The sequence below is a fragment of the Helicoverpa zea genome, chromosome 6, assembly GCF_022581195.2.
Source record: "Helicoverpa zea isolate HzStark_Cry1AcR chromosome 6, ilHelZeax1.1, whole genome shotgun sequence".
Taxonomy (NCBI): Eukaryota; Metazoa; Arthropoda; class Insecta; order Lepidoptera; family Noctuidae; genus Helicoverpa; species Helicoverpa zea.
The window spans coordinates 8,308,915-8,327,425 of NC_061457.1; the positions used below are offsets into that span (position 1 = coordinate 8,308,915).

At 35.6% G+C, this 18,511-nt stretch overlaps 1 protein-coding gene and 2 long non-coding RNA genes across 3 annotated transcripts in view; 1 reads left to right on the forward strand and 2 right to left on the reverse strand.

Moving 5' to 3' along the window:
* Positions 1-459: 459 nt before the first annotated feature.
* LOC124631250 lies at positions 460-827 on the reverse strand. The gene is made up of 2 exons (XR_006984495.1): positions 735-827; positions 460-648 (listed from the first exon to the last, which is right to left on the reverse strand). It is a non-coding gene; the product is annotated as an uncharacterized LOC124631250 (long non-coding RNA).
* Positions 771-18,511, forward strand: part of LOC124631248 (Ca(2+)/calmodulin-responsive adenylate cyclase-like) — a 63,094-nt gene continuing 45,353 nt past the window's right edge. The window contains exons 1-3 of the mRNA XM_047165518.1: positions 771-911; positions 17,259-17,528; positions 18,043-18,372. Of these exons, the coding sequence (XP_047021474.1) occupies positions 17,313-17,528; positions 18,043-18,372 (546 nt within the window). The 5' untranslated portion in view covers positions 771-911; positions 17,259-17,312. The remainder of the gene's footprint in view (positions 912-17,258; positions 17,529-18,042; positions 18,373-18,511) is intronic.
* On the reverse strand, positions 16,886-17,314 carry LOC124631251. Its single transcript, XR_006984496.1, has 2 exons — positions 17,222-17,314; positions 16,886-16,976 (listed from the first exon to the last, which is right to left on the reverse strand). It is a non-coding gene; the product is annotated as an uncharacterized LOC124631251 (long non-coding RNA).

Consider the following 18,511-nt stretch of genomic DNA (forward strand, 5'->3'; position numbering starts at 1 on the left):
TACCAGGAAAATTAAATGAGTGGATTATCTATTTATTATTATTGTAATTCGGTTGATTGTTATGTATTATTCTTAGTTCTTAGTCTATTAATGTTCGGATTACAGTATTCAAGCTTTATTTGGTCACCATTGTTTTCTATTACGGTAGTTTATTTTCCTGTAAAGCTTTTCCGTGTTCGTATTGTTTCTTTCCAAACTCAAATTTGAAGTCAAATATTTTCGGAATACTCTTAGTAACTTACAGCACCAACATTTTAAGCACTCTTACCTACCTATTTAGCACTGGTGCCACAGATTACAGTGCTGTAAAAATGACTCCAACTTCTGTGGAGACGATGCAGATGATGGAGCACATAATGTTTTATGATTTTCAAAAAAAAAAAAACATTTTTTATTTGTGTCCTGTAGGTACAAAAATATGGTCACTACGATGCAAATGACACAAAAAAGAAATAATCATTAAAATAAATCACAATGTTTATTTATTTCATTCATACATTTCAATATTACACTACCATTCAAAGAAGGCGTTCATAGCTACCCCGCGCGTCCCGCACCGCGCCCCGCCAGCCCCGCGTCATGAATATCCGACCAAACGAACGGCGCGCGCCCGGCCCGCCAGTCATCGAGCGGCGGTCTTGGAAGATGCTATCGGAGAGAAACAAAATATTGCTAACGTTGTAGATCTGACATGCGCGTAGTTATTCATAAATTGTGAATAAAAACAAACGAACCAATTGGATTTCAGTGATCGAACAAAGTGACAGTGCAGTGTTGACATTAGATCGGCTGCAAGTTCGCTTATTCCGCGTATCATTTTAACCGTTTGGTGCAGTGTTTATGTTGGGTGCGCGCCGCCCGTTTCGTCCGGCGTGCTGGAGGGACGTCGCCCTCGAGGATTCCTATTAGAGGTAAGGCGCAAAGATGTTGATTATTTTAGCTTTCGTTTGTACGCAACTTTATCTACGAAAACAACACTGGACAACGCGCGCCTCTCGGAACGGTGAACGATGATTTATAGTCGTATGAAAGCCGGTTCCTACCCCAGTCCAAGCACGATGTCAGGATGGGTTCAAATAAATCCGGTTAGTATGCATGAAATAACACAGTAATAGTGTTCAATGATGTTATTTGACACACTGAAGTTATTTTCAATTTATTTTTTGATAAGTTTAACTTAGAAGATGAATCAGGAGATCGTCAAGACGGTGAACAGACTTGTGAATTTAAATTTTGTTGAGGTTGTCATTTATTAATTAGTTCCTATACTTACAATCATCAAGTTATCTGTGGTATAACTTTTAAATCTACATAAAACTTGATACAACCAAATCATAACATTAACAACCGACGAAACTTATTAATAGAAAATTAATTGTAGGTTTTAGTATTAATAAGTAAGTAAGAATATTTAGACACGCGTCTGTCTACTTTGGGTATTAGGTACCTACCTATCTATGCTTAAGTATCGCAAAATGTTAAATTCCATTTTTTTTCATAATCCACCTCGTATTTGACTTTTCTTTTTTAATTTGGCATACTAAGTGGGATTTACAGCTTGCCTGTGTGCCAAATTAATACTGCAAAAGAAAATCAATCCATTTACTTAAGTATTTTTTTCCTAAAAAACTACAAGTTCTTCCTTCTACATGTCGCGTCATCGGCGTTTTATAATAAAAAAACTTCCTTGTTTATAATGATAACAAGAATATCAGCAAGTGTTATTGGCGTACCTTACGTGTGCTGCAACTGGCTTGGAACGGTTGGTAGGCGGGTACCGAGAGCGTAACCCAGTTTCACGGGTCACGCTGCTGAGCTCTCAGCTCACCCGGCGAAATGCTTATTCGCTTCGACAACTTACAAGATACAGGCTTATTATCACGCCTTTATACAATAAGGACGAGATATATTGTCCCGGAATAGTACCTTCCTACCGAAAGGTTAATATTATGAAGCAAAAATGTTATGTTAAGGATATACTGACGACTTGCTTGTTGCGGATTACCCACATGTTGGTAAATGTGGCAAAGGCATGAAAACCAAAATCAGAAAACAAGTAGGTAATTCTGAAAACATCGATATCGAAGGAAACAAAGCTTTAATTACCTAATTAATTTTGTTTCCATGCGTGCACCGATATGAATTTCCATCATAGCTGATAACAATAATTGCGACTTTACGACATTTCCTTTTATTGTACAATTTACTAATGCAATGTGTCATCGGCCTGGAAATATCTAAAGAGATTAAATATTAACGCGCGGTAGAATGGGAGCAACAATAAAACACGAATGATGAAGTCATTGGCCACGATGACTGCTGATGATGATGTAAGCGATTTTTGACCACTCGATGTTGGACCCCCGAGATAACAGGTTTTGTTTCCAATTCTTCATTAATTTGGAATCGATTCGACATTCTTTCAATTTATGTTGAGTAAATGTGTTATGTTTTATAAAGAAAACATTTTAGACAACAATACTTTACCTTCTTGGAAACACTTACAACTTCCCTTCCAAGCGACGGGAAACAAAAATTGAAATAATATTTTTGGATTGAATTATTTTTCTAAAAGGAACAGACGATAATAAATGGTTTTGCATGAATATGAAAACAAGGAAGTTTAGAAGCCTTTCCGAGCACGCCAAGACCCATGTTGTCGCAGCTTAGAAAGCCATACCTTCCAGTGAATACATATGGAGTAGTGCATAAACAGTGCAAGGTTTCGTTGAAGCATTAGAAGTCAGTCGAGCGTAACATCAACACAACCTGTTTAAAAACCAAACCAAATTAAATGATTCATTGAGGCGAATGTCAATGATGTTGTTGGAAACAAAGCAGATGTAATAACAGCTAATAATCATAAATCTTGGGCCCAAATGACATGAAATTTTACTCTAGGTTCAGAGATTGAGAAATACCAGTAGAATTTGCCCCTAAAGCTAGTATTGGTATTTAGGGATCGTTAAACAGAGCAGTAATTTATCACCTGTGTGCGTAGTGCGTAACGTTCCACTATCGGATGGTTAAACAGTGCAATTAACAGGAGCAGGCAATAGTTGCTAATTTGTACGTTGAACTGCAACCTGTAGCAACGCAGCTATCATTTTAACGTTACATAGCCAGGTGTGCAATTTAAATATCTCGTTTTCGTCAATGTAGAAGCAATATTTCGTGAAATTGTGCAGCAACATGATTGATATTTGATAGCATGTCGCCTGCCCAATAAATTGTGTAAAAACTCGATCAGTGTCAGTTAGGAGAGTGCAGTGTTTGAGCTCAGTTTATTGCTCCGCCGGCGGGCTGCATCCGGCTCGTAAAATTTTAAATGTTTGCCTTTGGTTCCACAACAGACCTATATTAGACCTAACACAGAGTTCTGTAACATTATTGATGGGAGTTTAAGTATGCTTAACAGTGTTTTGGTTTACTTTCTGGGTAGCTACTTAAAACTTGCAATTAATTATTGCGTTATTGCAAAATCAGTGTATTGCTAGTACATAAATGTATAGTATATTATGAAAATGATACAGATTTGGAAGCAGTGATGAAATTATCGCCTTGATTACATAATTAAGAATACTTACATTACGTAACTCTTAAGTTATTAAAACAAGTTAATAATTGGAGTAATGTTTTTATTGCTTACCCAAATTCAGCCAGTAAGATAAATTAACGACTTTATTTTCAGTTTTACGTTTAAAATCGACGTTAACAATGAACATGTCAAAATTTGTGCAAAAAGATCATGAAAGACTACGGTCCTTAAAAGAAGTAGGATGTAAATAAACTTTATATTAAGAATGAGACCCCACATAAAGAACAAAGAAAACAAAATTGTTTAAATATTTATGTTTGACATACAACTCTGAATGACCTCCGGTACTCGATCGCCTTGAAACTTAACATTTTGTTAACACAATTGCATGGTTTGTATAGCATAAACCATACCAATAATCATTGGTTCCCGATTAGGTATTACGAGATAATAGCCAAGTAATAAGCGAATACGTCGTTTTGAAAAAGGATTTTTTTCTTATATTAATTTGATATCAGATAATTCCTATATCGAATTAATAGTGTTAGAATTATTAATGTGGTGTCAATATTTCATATTTGGACACTTAGGATAAGGTACATACTTCAATAATACACAATAGGAAGTTGTCCTCTTCATTTACCTTAACTGTAAAGGATGGTTTATTATATTTTAGTATACAGCATGAAATATTTACAATGAATCACCTAATTGTTATACAGCAACTCAGCAACACCAGCATCAATACAAGTCTTTTACATAGAATATAAAAAAATACAAAAGACTTTGCTTTTTATAGAATGCTAAGAAACTTACTGCGTCAAATGCCTAAATCATGCCACTTGAATGTCGCCTCGCCTTAATAACCTTTGTTATACAAAGAACACTGGATTTAGCTCCGCATTGTAAAAGCTGACTCAAGTACTATTTAAATATATTTTCATCCAATCAAATGGCTTCCAAATGCTCAAAGCTACACTTATTAATTATAATGATGAATCTTTTGAAAAAAAAAACATTGCTCTCACTCAATTAAGGTATTTTATAGAATTCAAGAAGGTACACAAATGTTTTTAGGAAATATTTCATGTACCTACTTATGTTGTGTGCAATGATGTATTAATATGTATTTTAGACACATTTAAAGACGAACCCTTTGAGTTCCTTTTAGAATTGAACTACACGATCGTATCAACACATCACAGCCTGCTGTCTCTTCGTCCTTCCCGTTCTCCCAAGAAACTACTGTTATAGTTTCATATCTAAGTTCCCAAAACAAATAACTTTGTTCCAAATTCACTTGGATGTCATGTTCTGCTTTACGGAACTAGGATCAGGACTTTGGGAATACGCAACCTCTTTTTATGATGGTGTCAGCTTGTGTCGTTATTGTCATTGGAAGCGAGAACTGTAAATTGGCGCCCACTAACCCAATTTGGGCTCGGCCATTGTCGAATTGTGAATGAACAATAAAAATCCTAAATAACGGTAATTGGTGTGGGTGCACTATGTTACTGTTATTTCATTTGCGGCATTGCTATTTATATTCATTACTGTAATCATGTGAGCAACTGAAAATAAAGCACATGTAAAAAACAGTTATTATGCTCGTTTGTAAACTTCACTTTTTGAATGTTAGATAAAGAATTTTAATAACCGTTTATGTAAAGTTTTTAACGCATACTCAGTCTGGAAGTTTCTTTTTACAAATAAGGTAAACTACCCATAACATATCTAGTGTTGTATAATAAGACTTCCTTATTAAAATATTCATTCTATTCACCAAGTTTAAGGCTGATCTCGCCAAAGTTGAAGAAGCTGCCGTAAGAGTTTAGAAAGTTTCCCTTGTGAGGATATACGAACAATTTGTTAGAGAGCAACACAAATATTTCAGATACTTAAGGAATGATTAAGGACGTCAAGATTCAGAGATGAAGATTTATAGTGCTTCTGTCTGCCGTTCACTGTTTCTGACATTTGATTGTGATTTAATGCTTGCAAACTAGGCTGTGTTCTTATGAAGTACTGCATTTTAGTTAGTTCCTCTAAGAGTTATTTTTTGTGCCTATTCAACACCAATGTGTCTTAAAACTGGAAAAAAAATTCTGTCTACTGAAAATATTTTGCACGGAAGACCTACAAGTTCTGAACTCTTATTGAATTAGTAATTTGTAGTCTGATGTAACCTTGCTAATTGTCCACGGGAAGTTCTTCCGTCGATCTGAAGTTCCGCTTCATGAGCTACTGATAATATTAACGATTATAACTGAATTAACGTAAGGTTCACCTCGATTGAATTGGCATTATTGCACCCTTGATCCGTAAAGATAAAGTAAAGCGATCGTCGATGTCACAATAATAACCATAATTGAAATTATATCGCATTTAACCACTGTATTTAAATATCATAACTTGCTAAGTAATTGCAATTTAATTGAACCAGTTAACTGAGTTACCTCGGTGGATTTGTTAAAAGATTTTATTTAAATGATGTAGGTACTCTTAGACACCAATATCATTTCCAGGAAAGTAATTTTGCAAGTTAATAAAATGAAAACTTTTTTCCTTGAACGATATTGTTACTTTGGTCTTTATTAAATTAACGTGATCGTGGGAAGCTGTCTGATGCCAAGCTGAAATTAAACTTCGGAAAGTTAAAGAAACAGACAGAACTCCGTAAATGAGATGTAAATGTGATTTAATAAGAATCATGCTTGCTTAGAATTGTAATTCTATGTTTTTTATTCTAGTCTTGTGAAAAATAATGTATGCTTTGGTTCTACAAGAGAAGTTTGTCCAGATGCTGAGAAGTACGTGAGAGCACGTCTGTGACGATAGAAATTTTCTTTAAGAGTTCGGTATCCTTTGCCACGTTTTACAGCTGCTCTAAAAATATAAAGATCCGACCTCACATTCCACTGCAATATTATATCTAGTATCATTTTATTAGATTATGCATCTTGATGCTTATTTTTATTTCATTTTTTTCCACGTTTTATTTATTTCGGTGCAGTGTGGGTTTGATTCACTTGCAATATTTTAAAGTAACCATTGGTGCAGAATTTTTCAAACATGTTACCAACTTACCTGAAGTAATAAGAAATTAATTAATTAATTTAAATTAATTTTAATAAATGCGTATCAAGTCACGACTATTTTACATTTTTACACGTTCAAACTCATTTATAAAATTGATAATACATAATGCTATCACACATGGTAGTGTCATCATAAAAAGTAATCGTCAAAGAAGAACTGGAATAATTTATGCCACATTTTCCGTGACAAATCAAATACAAAGCGCGATGTTACATTTATAGTAACATTCATTTACAACATAATATCTATTATTCAATAATTTCAAATTCAACTACTTCTGAACTAACAAATGAAAATCGAAATTTGACTGCATAAAGAGACAGTTCAATAAAACCTTTGTTTTGGCCTAAAATTACATTAATCGTCGTGAAGTTAATAGTGCAGTCCATTCTCATATGGTTAAGCCAGAAATATGGTTGTACTCGTACTCTTTCAACTTCTACTTCTGAACTAACAAATGAAAATCGAAATTTTACTGCATAAAAAGACGGTTCAATAAATCTCTCGTTTTAGCTTGAAATTATAATTGTCCTGAAGTTCTTAATGCAGTCCATTCTCATATGGTTAAACTAGAAATACCTACATATGTACTCGTTAGTAAGTGGACCAAAGATAAGTAAGGTATTACAAGTTAATTACTATCTGCTCCGGTTCAAATGCGCCTCATTGTTTAAAGTAGATAATGGATCTCTTATTGATAAACCTTTTTCTTTTCTGTTGTATGTACGTGCAGTTTTAATGATGTTGGATGTTAGAGGTCGTTGTCACAGAATTTGTTCTTATGCTTACAGGCACTATGAGCTTTTTTCTGGATTGGGAAGTCAAAAACGAATATGTACACTCAAAGACAATTGATTCCCTTTTTTCCTATTTTTAGCCACACATTTCAGGTCAATTCCTGTATTGAACGTATTCTTTATCAATCTCGTATGTAATCTTGCTTGACACGTATTTACCCCTGAGAGGCGCTATCCTATAGCGGCAGCTTTTAGGCTTTTACTGAAAAAGGCCTTTACCTTCCATCAACGTTTTATTATTATGGAATAATGATGTGACAAAATGTGTGAAAAGTGGTATTTACACTGGCTATAAGACTACTTAGAGCGCTTGTGTAGAACTGCTTATCTATGGTTTGTATGTGGACTACGTGTGAATTATAAAAATAAATAAGTGAGTACTTGCGTCTTTTAGACAAGATGTGTGAAACAACTTGTTTGCGTAAATTTATTTTGGTACATGTGTAATTACGAATTTATGACGCATAACTAAAATGTAAGAAAAATTAATTGGCTAATCTTATAAAATTTTACAACTCAGGCTGTTAATTAACGAAACACGATAACCTTTTGTAATAGCTTAAAATAGTCTTGATATTTAGATTTACACGCGTATTAATAAATATAATTTTCAATTCAAAAATAAATATTTTACTTTATTATAGCATTGCATCCAATGACAAATGCAGGTGAACTCATAGTATGTATCATAGTATGTATATAATAACTCAAAAACGCAAGTGTGCGAGGAAACACGTAGGCTTAGCTAATTTGTTGCTAAGAAATATTAAGTCTAGAATAAATACCGTAATTCTACACTCATATATAGGTTATATGCATTTACCGGTTTTAAATGTGTGATTTCCGATAAAATATAAACCAAGTGTCAAACCATGGACATAATAAGAGCCTAGTTTATTAAAGGCTATTTTATTGACAGAAAACCAGTTGGGTATAGTTAATCCGTTTAGTGGTAGCGACATGGTTAATAACATTGGTGAATAAGTGTGTTGTTTTAATTAGATACGTCGAAGTGGTTCAGTAATGACGGTCACCTGTCACACCGTAGGCATCAACCACGCGGTGCGGTTGTTCGGAGACTAATTGCGTTACTAATTGATTATGATAAACAAATAAACAGCATTTTACGTAACATTGACATGTTTGTTGAAAGAATATTAATTACTGTCATCAATCAATATCTAGGCTATTTAATTGTGGTGTGAATAATATTCTTGAGCAATTAAGCGCAATTGTATCTATGTTCTTTTAATTTTTTGAGTCTCACATTGATTACTACTCTAATTGCTGGATGTAGGTATATCCCATAAATCATTAGGATCGATTTCAAATAACATTCAGCCACCAAAGTATCGTAAAGGTTACATTTGGAGTGTACTTAAAAATCAGTAAGCAATGAGTCAAAGATTCATGTTGGGTTGACCTCTGAACCATCACAGAGATATCATTTCTTAATGACCGCATTTCTTATAAAAATGCGGAAGTTTATATGTTAATGTTCAACAATTATACTACTATCTACTAATTAAAAAGAAAAAAAAACTGTGATACATACTTCAGTTCCGAGCAATGAGATAAGAAAGATCAATGTACTGTTTGTTGTATGTGTAATATTTGTTGTTATCGAAATCAAATGTTCTCTAGACAAAGATGCCTGTCTTTTGACTTTTGGCTAGAGAGGTTAACGTAAGGACAATATTAGTGCAAGGGCACCATTAAAACTCTAATCTTTTGAATACTAGCCAGATATACAAGAGCCGGTATAACACGGCCAACCTCCATATAAACAGGATATTTTTTAAATGTTATTCCACAAAATTCTAATGTATTCATGACAATAAAGCTAAATTATAGCCAACTTGTTTACTAAAAAAACGTGTTCAAAATTCTTGTTTTGGAGGTTGTTGCAACTGCACGTTTTATGGTGTAGTATAGTGATAGTGAGTTATGTAGTACCACACTACAGTAATATATTCTAGTAAAAGCAATAATGTATTAAAAAAAAAAAACAAGAATGTTTATTAATGATTTCATAAGTGCTGATATATTAACGGTACATTTTATTTTATGACCTAAACATTCGCGAATAACGGTCATAACATCATTTATCTTTGGTAGATAACTACTAAAATATACATATACATAGTTAATTATATACCAAGCCTAAGTCATTGATAGATTAACGTCAATATAGTAAAATTATATATAATTACGCCGCCGTGTTGATATTTATGTAACTCGGTTTGGTTGCTTTAAATAATTTAGATCAACAATGTGGGCGTTAACATTTGCGTGATGAATTATTTTTGTAGACGGAAGCAATGTTATTGCACTGTGAATATCCCTCAGTATTTATTCATATTTCGAGGTGACAGTCTATTTTGGTGTCGCCATCCAGCGCCGCTGGCCTATGATGACAGATCCTCATGTACGCAGAACATTTTAACATTCCCATGCGAAAATATTGAGCTGCGTACACAAACGTCTTCCCTTGATGAACATATCGTTCATGAAGCCAATAAAAATATAGACGTTTTTAATTTGATTGACTGTGTGTTTACAACTGGTTCTATATCCGCGTCTGCTATTAACGCTATATTGCCCACGAAGCGAATAAATTAATTGAATGACTTTTTGATTTGCCAGATTGCATAGATGACTCTACGATGGCACTAAGATGTCTTATTGTCTCTGACACTACAGATTAACTTATAGAAATGTATGTGTAGGTACCTATATGAGTTTTTAAATATTGTTCCTGGTATTTCAAAGGCCGACCAAACGATCAAAAATCATTATCAAGCAAACTACCGTACCTTTATTTGTCTAAAACATATGAAAAATCAAACAAAAACTGTCATTCAACACTCAAGCTACAAGGTGAAGTAATTGTAAGAATTTTAGGTGATTAACCTGTGAATGAGTTTACGTAAGCTCTACCAACAAACTAACGACTGTTAGTCTGTGTAGAATATTTGACATTACAAACGGATATTTGCACTAAGGGTGAGATAAAATTTCAAGTTTATTTTACCACTAACGAGTATCCCACCGTGCATTTGTTTCTTTATCGTCAACATAAATATCATTTACATATTCTAATCATTGCTTTATAAATAATGTTGTATCTTTTCAATCCCTGTAATGTCGTTTGCGTGTAAGTCACTGAATGATTGGTCGTAACGTGTTGATTTTACTAACTTAATGATAGATACTTGAAGCCACAGTCAACACCTTTTTATCTCTCGTTAAGAAGCTTACCCTTGTTACTTAATTATCTTCACAATTTTGGTGTTTACAAATCGTTAACTGTTGACAAAAACGTGCTGTCATAACCTTTTTGTTTTTCTTCGTGGTAGGTATTGGGTAATTCATGTGAATTTTTTCTTATTGTAATTCATATGTGTTGTCACTCACCTCATCATCGACATTAGCGTTAAATTCTGATACTTTCGCTAGTGGATTCTTAGTATTTTCGCCAAAAATAATCAAGTCATTAAAAACTAAATTAGGTTTGAATACAATAAACTATTAGTTGTAAACTGTTGAATGGTGTCTTCATTCTTTTGTTCAGCGGACATTCGGTTCCTATATACATAAGAGTGACGTCATTGTCCGTTGGTTCGTTTACTATCCTTCCATGTACTACATTGTCACTTCATATAATAAACAAAGAGCTCATTATGTCTGGATCTGTAATTGATTCTATTACCATGCTAATATGATCGGTAATGCGATTACTGTGCTTAGCTGCCGGTGCTTACTGCATTAAGTTATGAACTTATGACAGACAGCTTCCTACCGAATAAACATCACAACTGACACGTTTTTGTACACACTTGTTAGATTGATGCACAAAAACAAATAAAGTGTAATATAAGATTAGAATCAAGGTTAAGTAAGGCCAGATTTACATTTGTTACTCACGACTTAGTAACTCGAAGCTAGTGGAAACTGTAAACGCTTTTGTTAGAATTAATGGAATATTTATACAAATACAAATGGATTTTAAATAATTATTGCCCTTCTAAATAATTAAATGAAAAGGTAGGTTACATATACACCCTTAAAATCAAATATTTTTTCGAAACTTACAGAAATAACTCACAAGTGTAAAGTCAGCCTTACCCTAATAAAAAGGTTAATGATATTGCTAATTATACCTACATATTAATAATGCAATGATACCAAATCTGATAATAATTAAAAACAAGAAGTTCGCGTGACTAATGCTCGTAATATTAGATGCTAAAACACGTAAGTATTATTAACTAACTTTATTTAACAGTATGTAGCTACCAACTTATTAGTTATATACTGAAAAGTATATTTTGTCGTTACCGTAAGAAACACGACAATTATGCACTCCACTTTGTGCACTACGCACTCTCATGATGAATGGTCCGCGTGCCACATGTAGTTTATAAATAAATACAAATAAATATTGATTTATGAACTTAAATGAACTTTGACCCTTAATTCATAAGAAAATGTTATGTTCGGTTCTTTAACCGAGGTGTAGACAAAATATTTTGCATTTTTAACCAGAAAATCATAGCAAATGATACGTAGGGAACGACTTACCTACATAGTTATACCCAGTAGATATGGTGAGATTTGAGCGAGAGAAATAGGTCACCGTGGATTTCAGTGCAATATATCCCTACTTATAGGTTATTGGAATCTTGAACTAAATGCATTCCTATTTCATAGCTCAGATGTTCTAGGTTTAATATTCTGAAAACATGAAATATTAGAGTTTGCCCCAGCTCAATACATCAGTACAATTATGATGACTCAATTTTAATTGCTACTGACTTATTCTTCAACTCAACAAGGCAATGTTTTAATTCAGTAATTAAAGTGTTTAGTTTTTTTTTTTTACATAATCTCGAATTAATTAATGTTATATTGTTGTACACTTTATGGACTAAGCGTTAGATTTTGAGACGGTTTTTTTTTCAACATACATACATACTCGTTTGAGTGGATTGTAAAAAAGATTTTTATCTCATATGCTACAGATTTACCTACATAACAGTAATTGTATGCGCGCAAATGTCCGCATAAAATTACTCCATAGTAATATGAAGTCCAAAACAATAACCTAAATTAAGCAATACTGAAGGACATTTTACGCAAGTTGAACAGAAAGGAGTTCAACAAATAAACATCGGTTTCATAATAATCGTCGATCCCCACAAAATGAAATCGAAGGCGATTACAGTAAAATTATCATGATTAGGGTGAAGACCAGGAAAATCAATACTGCCTCGTCATTTGATTGGTATGTTAACCTGTTTACTGCCGGCCGCCGCTGCTACCTGTCTGTCAGACCTATTGATTTAAAAGCGCATACATTATACGTATACTTGACCACTGACATTAAATTTTGCTAAGTTTGAAAACGAGGCTACTTCAGATTTTTCACAATAAAGAAATATTGGGTACATGAGAAGCGGGTTAGCTTTCTTTTATTTTGGAGTTTCCTGTTATCTTTCTTCACAGTCATTCGAATCACGTGGGAGACTTTCAGACGTAGCTTTCATCATAAAAATCAAAGTATGTATTTTATTCTTTCAAAAATTTTGACTGACACGCTTCCGTTCCTTGTGATCAAATATTATTTTTTCACAATATCCAGTGATCTTCAGTACAAGGTTCAGTCCTCTGAAAAAGAAGGTTTTATGTGAAGCAGCGTCCGATGTTTCAACATTTCTTTGAAAGATCTTTTTCTACATAAACATTTACTTAGGAATCTTACCTTTTTAAAAATAATAATGTATTGTGAAGTTTCTTAAGTTGTTCAAGTCGGGTGGGGTTTTTATCTGTTATAAAGTTTTCTCTCCGAATAGTTTCAAATAAAGAAAATATGATCAATAGATATCTAAAGGAAAATTCTAGGTATTTGAAGAAATAGCCTTTACCATCAGAGGATTTACAAACAATTTTCAACAATTTATTAGAGTTAATGGTGTCAGTTTCGTGTTTGTATGTGCATACGTGTGAGCTACTTTTATAATGAGAGATATGTCAGACCGAACAAATTATTGAAAAATGTAAGCTATTGCGAACCTCCAACCTAACGGTATGCATTATACGTAGCGAATTAATTAGATTAATTAGTGCACCGTTTTTCTACTTGTAGATACGCAGGTAATGCGGTCAAATACATAGGTATAGGCATTATGAGTCACCGGAGAGCAATTTGAACTCATGAATGCACCGGATCTGGCGATCGTAATAAAGGTTTGTTTGGCCGCAACCTGCGCTTTCATTGACTGAAATTCATGAGTGCGGCTCGTGGAGAGCTTGAGTCGTCGGCTGGCGTCGCGGCGCGTTTTATTCGCCACAGCAATGCCTGCGGGGTTTATTGACCCGGCGACCGTAAACCCCCTTCCCCTCTTCCAACGATCTTACCAGCGGTTTTAAACTGTTTCCTAACAAATACGTTCTCAATCTCGGCGATGTTCAATCCGCAATAACAATTCAAAAAGATTTAATTTGATCCTCATTGTTAAGACAAAGGCGAAATGAAAACCATCGTAAATGGTCACGTTTTAAAACCTTTCTTCCTCTATTAAACCCTCCTTCTTTTCTAATCCTTCCATCTGGCCAGTTTCGTTATAATCAAGAGAGTATTCTAATACAAACAAACAAAAATTGTTACATCACAATCATCACACTCCAGTTCCTATCAAAACACAGAAAATTTCATAAAAGCAATATTAGGCCCTTGCCTGACAACATGTTTATTTCAATAAAGATAAAGAAATTTCCTCCGTAATGGACGTCTGCGCCTCGTTTTATCTCTAATTGGGTTGTATTGCCAGACGAAATGGTCGCTTGGTTTGGGACTCTTACAATGTTCGTGTTATCTCACATTTAAGAAGCTTTAAATAAACGAGGTATTTAGTGGTGATTGTGAAGTTGTAGAAAATTCCTTCCGTACTCCTTGGTAGTTACTGAATACCCAGTTTCGACAAAGAAACAATATTTCAAGTCGAGCTCATTGAATTCAGTAGATTGTTTCCCTTTGCGTAGGTTATCGAATTTTCTGCCGGTTACCAATGTCTGAACTAAATTATCGTTTCCAATACCCACCCAGGCCTTATTCAAAAGGACGAAGCGGCTGTGGTTTGCAAAGAGAAACTCGTACCTTCCCTCCTACTACCTACATATTTTACGATAGCAATTTCATGCGGAAACCCTTTGAAATATGTAGGATCCATCGGGAATATAAATTGTTTTAATATAAAATGCAGAGTGCATACGTGAAATGCACTTTTTAAAAAAGCTCTTCCATGAAAATGTCGTGTTGGTCTACCACGTGTTACGTTGTTCATAAACTATTGGCGCAGCGCGGTCACACTGTGTGCGGCTGCCAAGTCCTCACAACGGTGGCTGACATTCTGATTGAGTGGCTCTGCTTACTCGAAAGTGGTATTTTTATGTCCCGTTTCAGCACAAATTATATCATCTGCCTTTTGAATTTAGCTTACGTTTCCATTGTGTTTTTCTTGCTTCTGTTCATTCGTGACAGGTTGCAGATAGCTTAACTTTGCATGAGAAAATTAGCATTATATACAGTAGTTGGGCAGTGAAGGTCAGGTCAGTCGTTTCACGTGAAATATTGATATTTAGCTTCGTCTAGGTAAACTGGAAGCCGACCCCATCCTAGTAGAGCAAGGCTAGATTAAATAAAGGTTACGATTGTAAATCTGCATACTCATACCAAAGCATAATGCCCGTAAAATGCTACCCACGTTTAATCAGTAAACTAAAATGGAACATTCTATGTATAGTCTGTAGCGTCTCGATGCACTAACTTATGCAACAGTAGCGTGTAACACCAACACGTGGCGCGGTAAAAATTTCAACATCGGTATCATGGTTCATTAGGTATCGGATGCAGGCACGCGACTCGATTATGCTAATTCGATTGTCTCCGCGCGACGCGTCTAGCCTCGCCCGTGTCGGCGGCTAATTTAATCCTGCATTCAAACTCATCGCTCTTTTCTACAATCAATAAAACAAGGATTAGCGTTTGAAACTACGCAATAGTCTTGCAACTAATTGGGACGCGGTGATTGAGGCTAATGTATTAAAGGCTTTAGCGGACTTGTTCTAATCTTAAAACTTGGTTCAACCAAGAAGAGTAACTTTACTGATGGACTAGTTTTGTTTACAAAGGACTTAAGAAAACCGTTGACTAAAGGCAATTTACTTAGAATGTTTAATGCTCTTCATATCCTTGTATACCTACATGAGCGTGTTTTCGCTAACCGAGCATTAAATATGCTGTTTGAGTTATGAAGTTGAATTGCTTTTAAAGTCCAGGCTCTTTCCATCCTTGGTTTCTGTATGTACGGCCCTGTAGCGCAACCGCGAGCTATGGAGCACCTTTAAACTTTGGCCTTTGGTCGGCGAGAGACCCTTTGAAAACATGAGAATTTGTCGCTCGCTCGTTTACACGGAATTCCACTTAATTCTTGACCCTAAATCTAGAATACAAGGACACTAGCTTTATGAAAATCTCACTATTTTTTTGTGTCCAGCCTGGTGAACATCTATTTCAATAAAATTATTTGTTTGAAATATTTTAAGTAGCTAGTGAAACTTTGTTTTGAGGTATTGTCTAATACTCTAGTATACAAATGTGAATTGTCTTAATAAATAAATAATTATTGCTAAAACTATACTTACGCGTCTTCCGAACATTATATTTGCCTTAAATGCAACACAAACTCACTCATCGGTTTAAAAGCTTCGTGCAATGTTCCGCCCCGGCACGACTTGCTAACGTTACCCGCGGGCCATATCGACAAGCAACTCCCACGAAACAACAGATGTATCTCTATGCACAGTACTTGAATGAATCCTTACATACTATTGAATTGGAAATACATTAAAATTATCAGTATTATGATTCTGAGAGCAACTATTAAAGTACCGTAAATCAGCGGTATCGAGAATGGAGCACACAAATATAAACCGCCAATTTAGATGTTCTAAAGGCTAGATGTATTGTTACAAATTTGAGAGTTTTTTAAACGCTAAAATATTGTGTTGCGTTTCTCTATTATTTAGTGGAGTTGTATCAAAGTTAAATCCTAATCCTCCTCCGCTCAAAGAGTTGGTCGAAGTTCTGTACTTCGACGTAATGCTCTAACTGAAGTTTAAATACCTGACTAGCCACAGGTGCAACAGAATTAACCAACTAACGCGTTTATAATAGCTACTAAAATACAATATTTTAACAATACAAGAGAGTATTGTGGAATCAAGCTGTATACCCTAAGCCCTCCGTTTATGTTCTTTCATCAAAAATGTAAACATCCTACTGGCCTACATTCCTATTTCTGTCACAAGCAATTACGGGTTGTTTGTTTGTTAGTGATTCAAAGAAACAAATTGTTATCACGGAAGTTCAAGGACTGTAAACACAATAACAGATTCTTAATTGTTTTATTATATGGCTTAAATAGTGTTGTCGTCAAGCGGTATTCTCTGGCTATCTTATCTGGTTACTTCGGTTTGTCCTGGAATAAGAGAACAAAGAATGAATGAATGCTTTTTGTTTCGTTTTCGCTGTTTAAATACATAGAAGACTGTAGGAGTATTTCTTGTTGACCTGACCATTTACTGCTCCTACTCCTACACATTAAAATAAAATATTCAAATAACTCTACGTAGGTGGCAATTGCGGTAAAGAAATGTATTCATGGCATAACTTTCCATTGGTTTTGTGACCAGTTTTAAAAGTATTTGAAATTAAGACAGATACCTTTATGGTTAGAAAATTAACTTTTTTTTTATTTTAGATGAAGCGGCGGGTGGTGTTACGAGCGGCGGCGAGGTGAGGCAGCGGCAGCGGCATGGACCATGCGGTGAAGGCGATGTCGGCGCGCGGGCCGCTGTCCCGACTGGTGGCGCGGCGCCGCTTCGAGTCCGCCGAGCTCGAGGAGCTGTACGCGCGCTACGCATGCAAGCTGCAGCGTACCTCCGTCGGCTCCGCGCTGGCGCTGTGGGCCCTGCTCGCCGCTGCGCTCGCCGCTGTCGACGCTACCCGCGGCTGGCGGAGAGCACCACAGGTACATTTAAAAAAAAATGAATTTTACAGGCCCTAAGGCTCAGTTACTTGCCTGGTTCTAGTCAAATGACAAATTAGTTAGTGAATAATAAATAAAACTCTAGTAGGTAATTTCAAGAGCATTTTACTAAAGCTAACCTTGAATTGTACATGTGAATCAGGCACGAAGAAAGTCGCACAGTGCAATTCAAAGTAGTTGAATGCAGAAAATAGGTTTCGGTGTCATAAGCGATGCCAAATTACTTGACCATCAATTGCGATGTAAGAGCTTATTGTAGTTTAAACTGAGGAGAAGTTTCATGTGACTTATACAGACGATGTTCATTATGCCGAGATGAGAAACCAAGTTCTAAAGAATAACAGTAATTTCATATCAACGACCTAAATCTTTGATGAACCATAGCAATATAGAAGAATTTATATAGTTAAACCGTTGAAATCAAGTTAAAGTTTTCTGATTGCTGAACGCTGATGAATACTTCACAAAGGATCTCAACAGCATTTGTTTTGTTCAGGTCGGCGTATTGACCGCACACGCACTGCTATGTAGTGGGTTAGCGTGGTGGTGCGGGCGCGCCGGCGTGGCTCCAGAGAGGAGATTACCACGAGCTTGCTGGTTGGCCCTGGCTGGCGGTGGTGTCGCCCTGGCCGCCACGCTGCCAGCCTGGAACACCGGGGCAGCGGCTGAAGGCGCCGCTCACGTGGTGTGGGCAGTGTTCGCCGCATATGCGCTCCTACCAGTCGGGGCCCCCGTCGCTGCGGCCTTTGGCATCATCCTTCCGACCGCGCACACCATCGCATCAGCACTCGTCGCTAATCGTTTCCCGTATCACGTTTGGCAGCAGGTCAGTGTTCCCAAATCCCATAGACTTATAATCCAATAGACTTAGTCAGTATCTCTCTATGTAGACTAACTATAAATTATATTTTGCAATAAACCGTACAAGCGTAGCCAAGCACGAACCTCACCTACTTATCGATTGA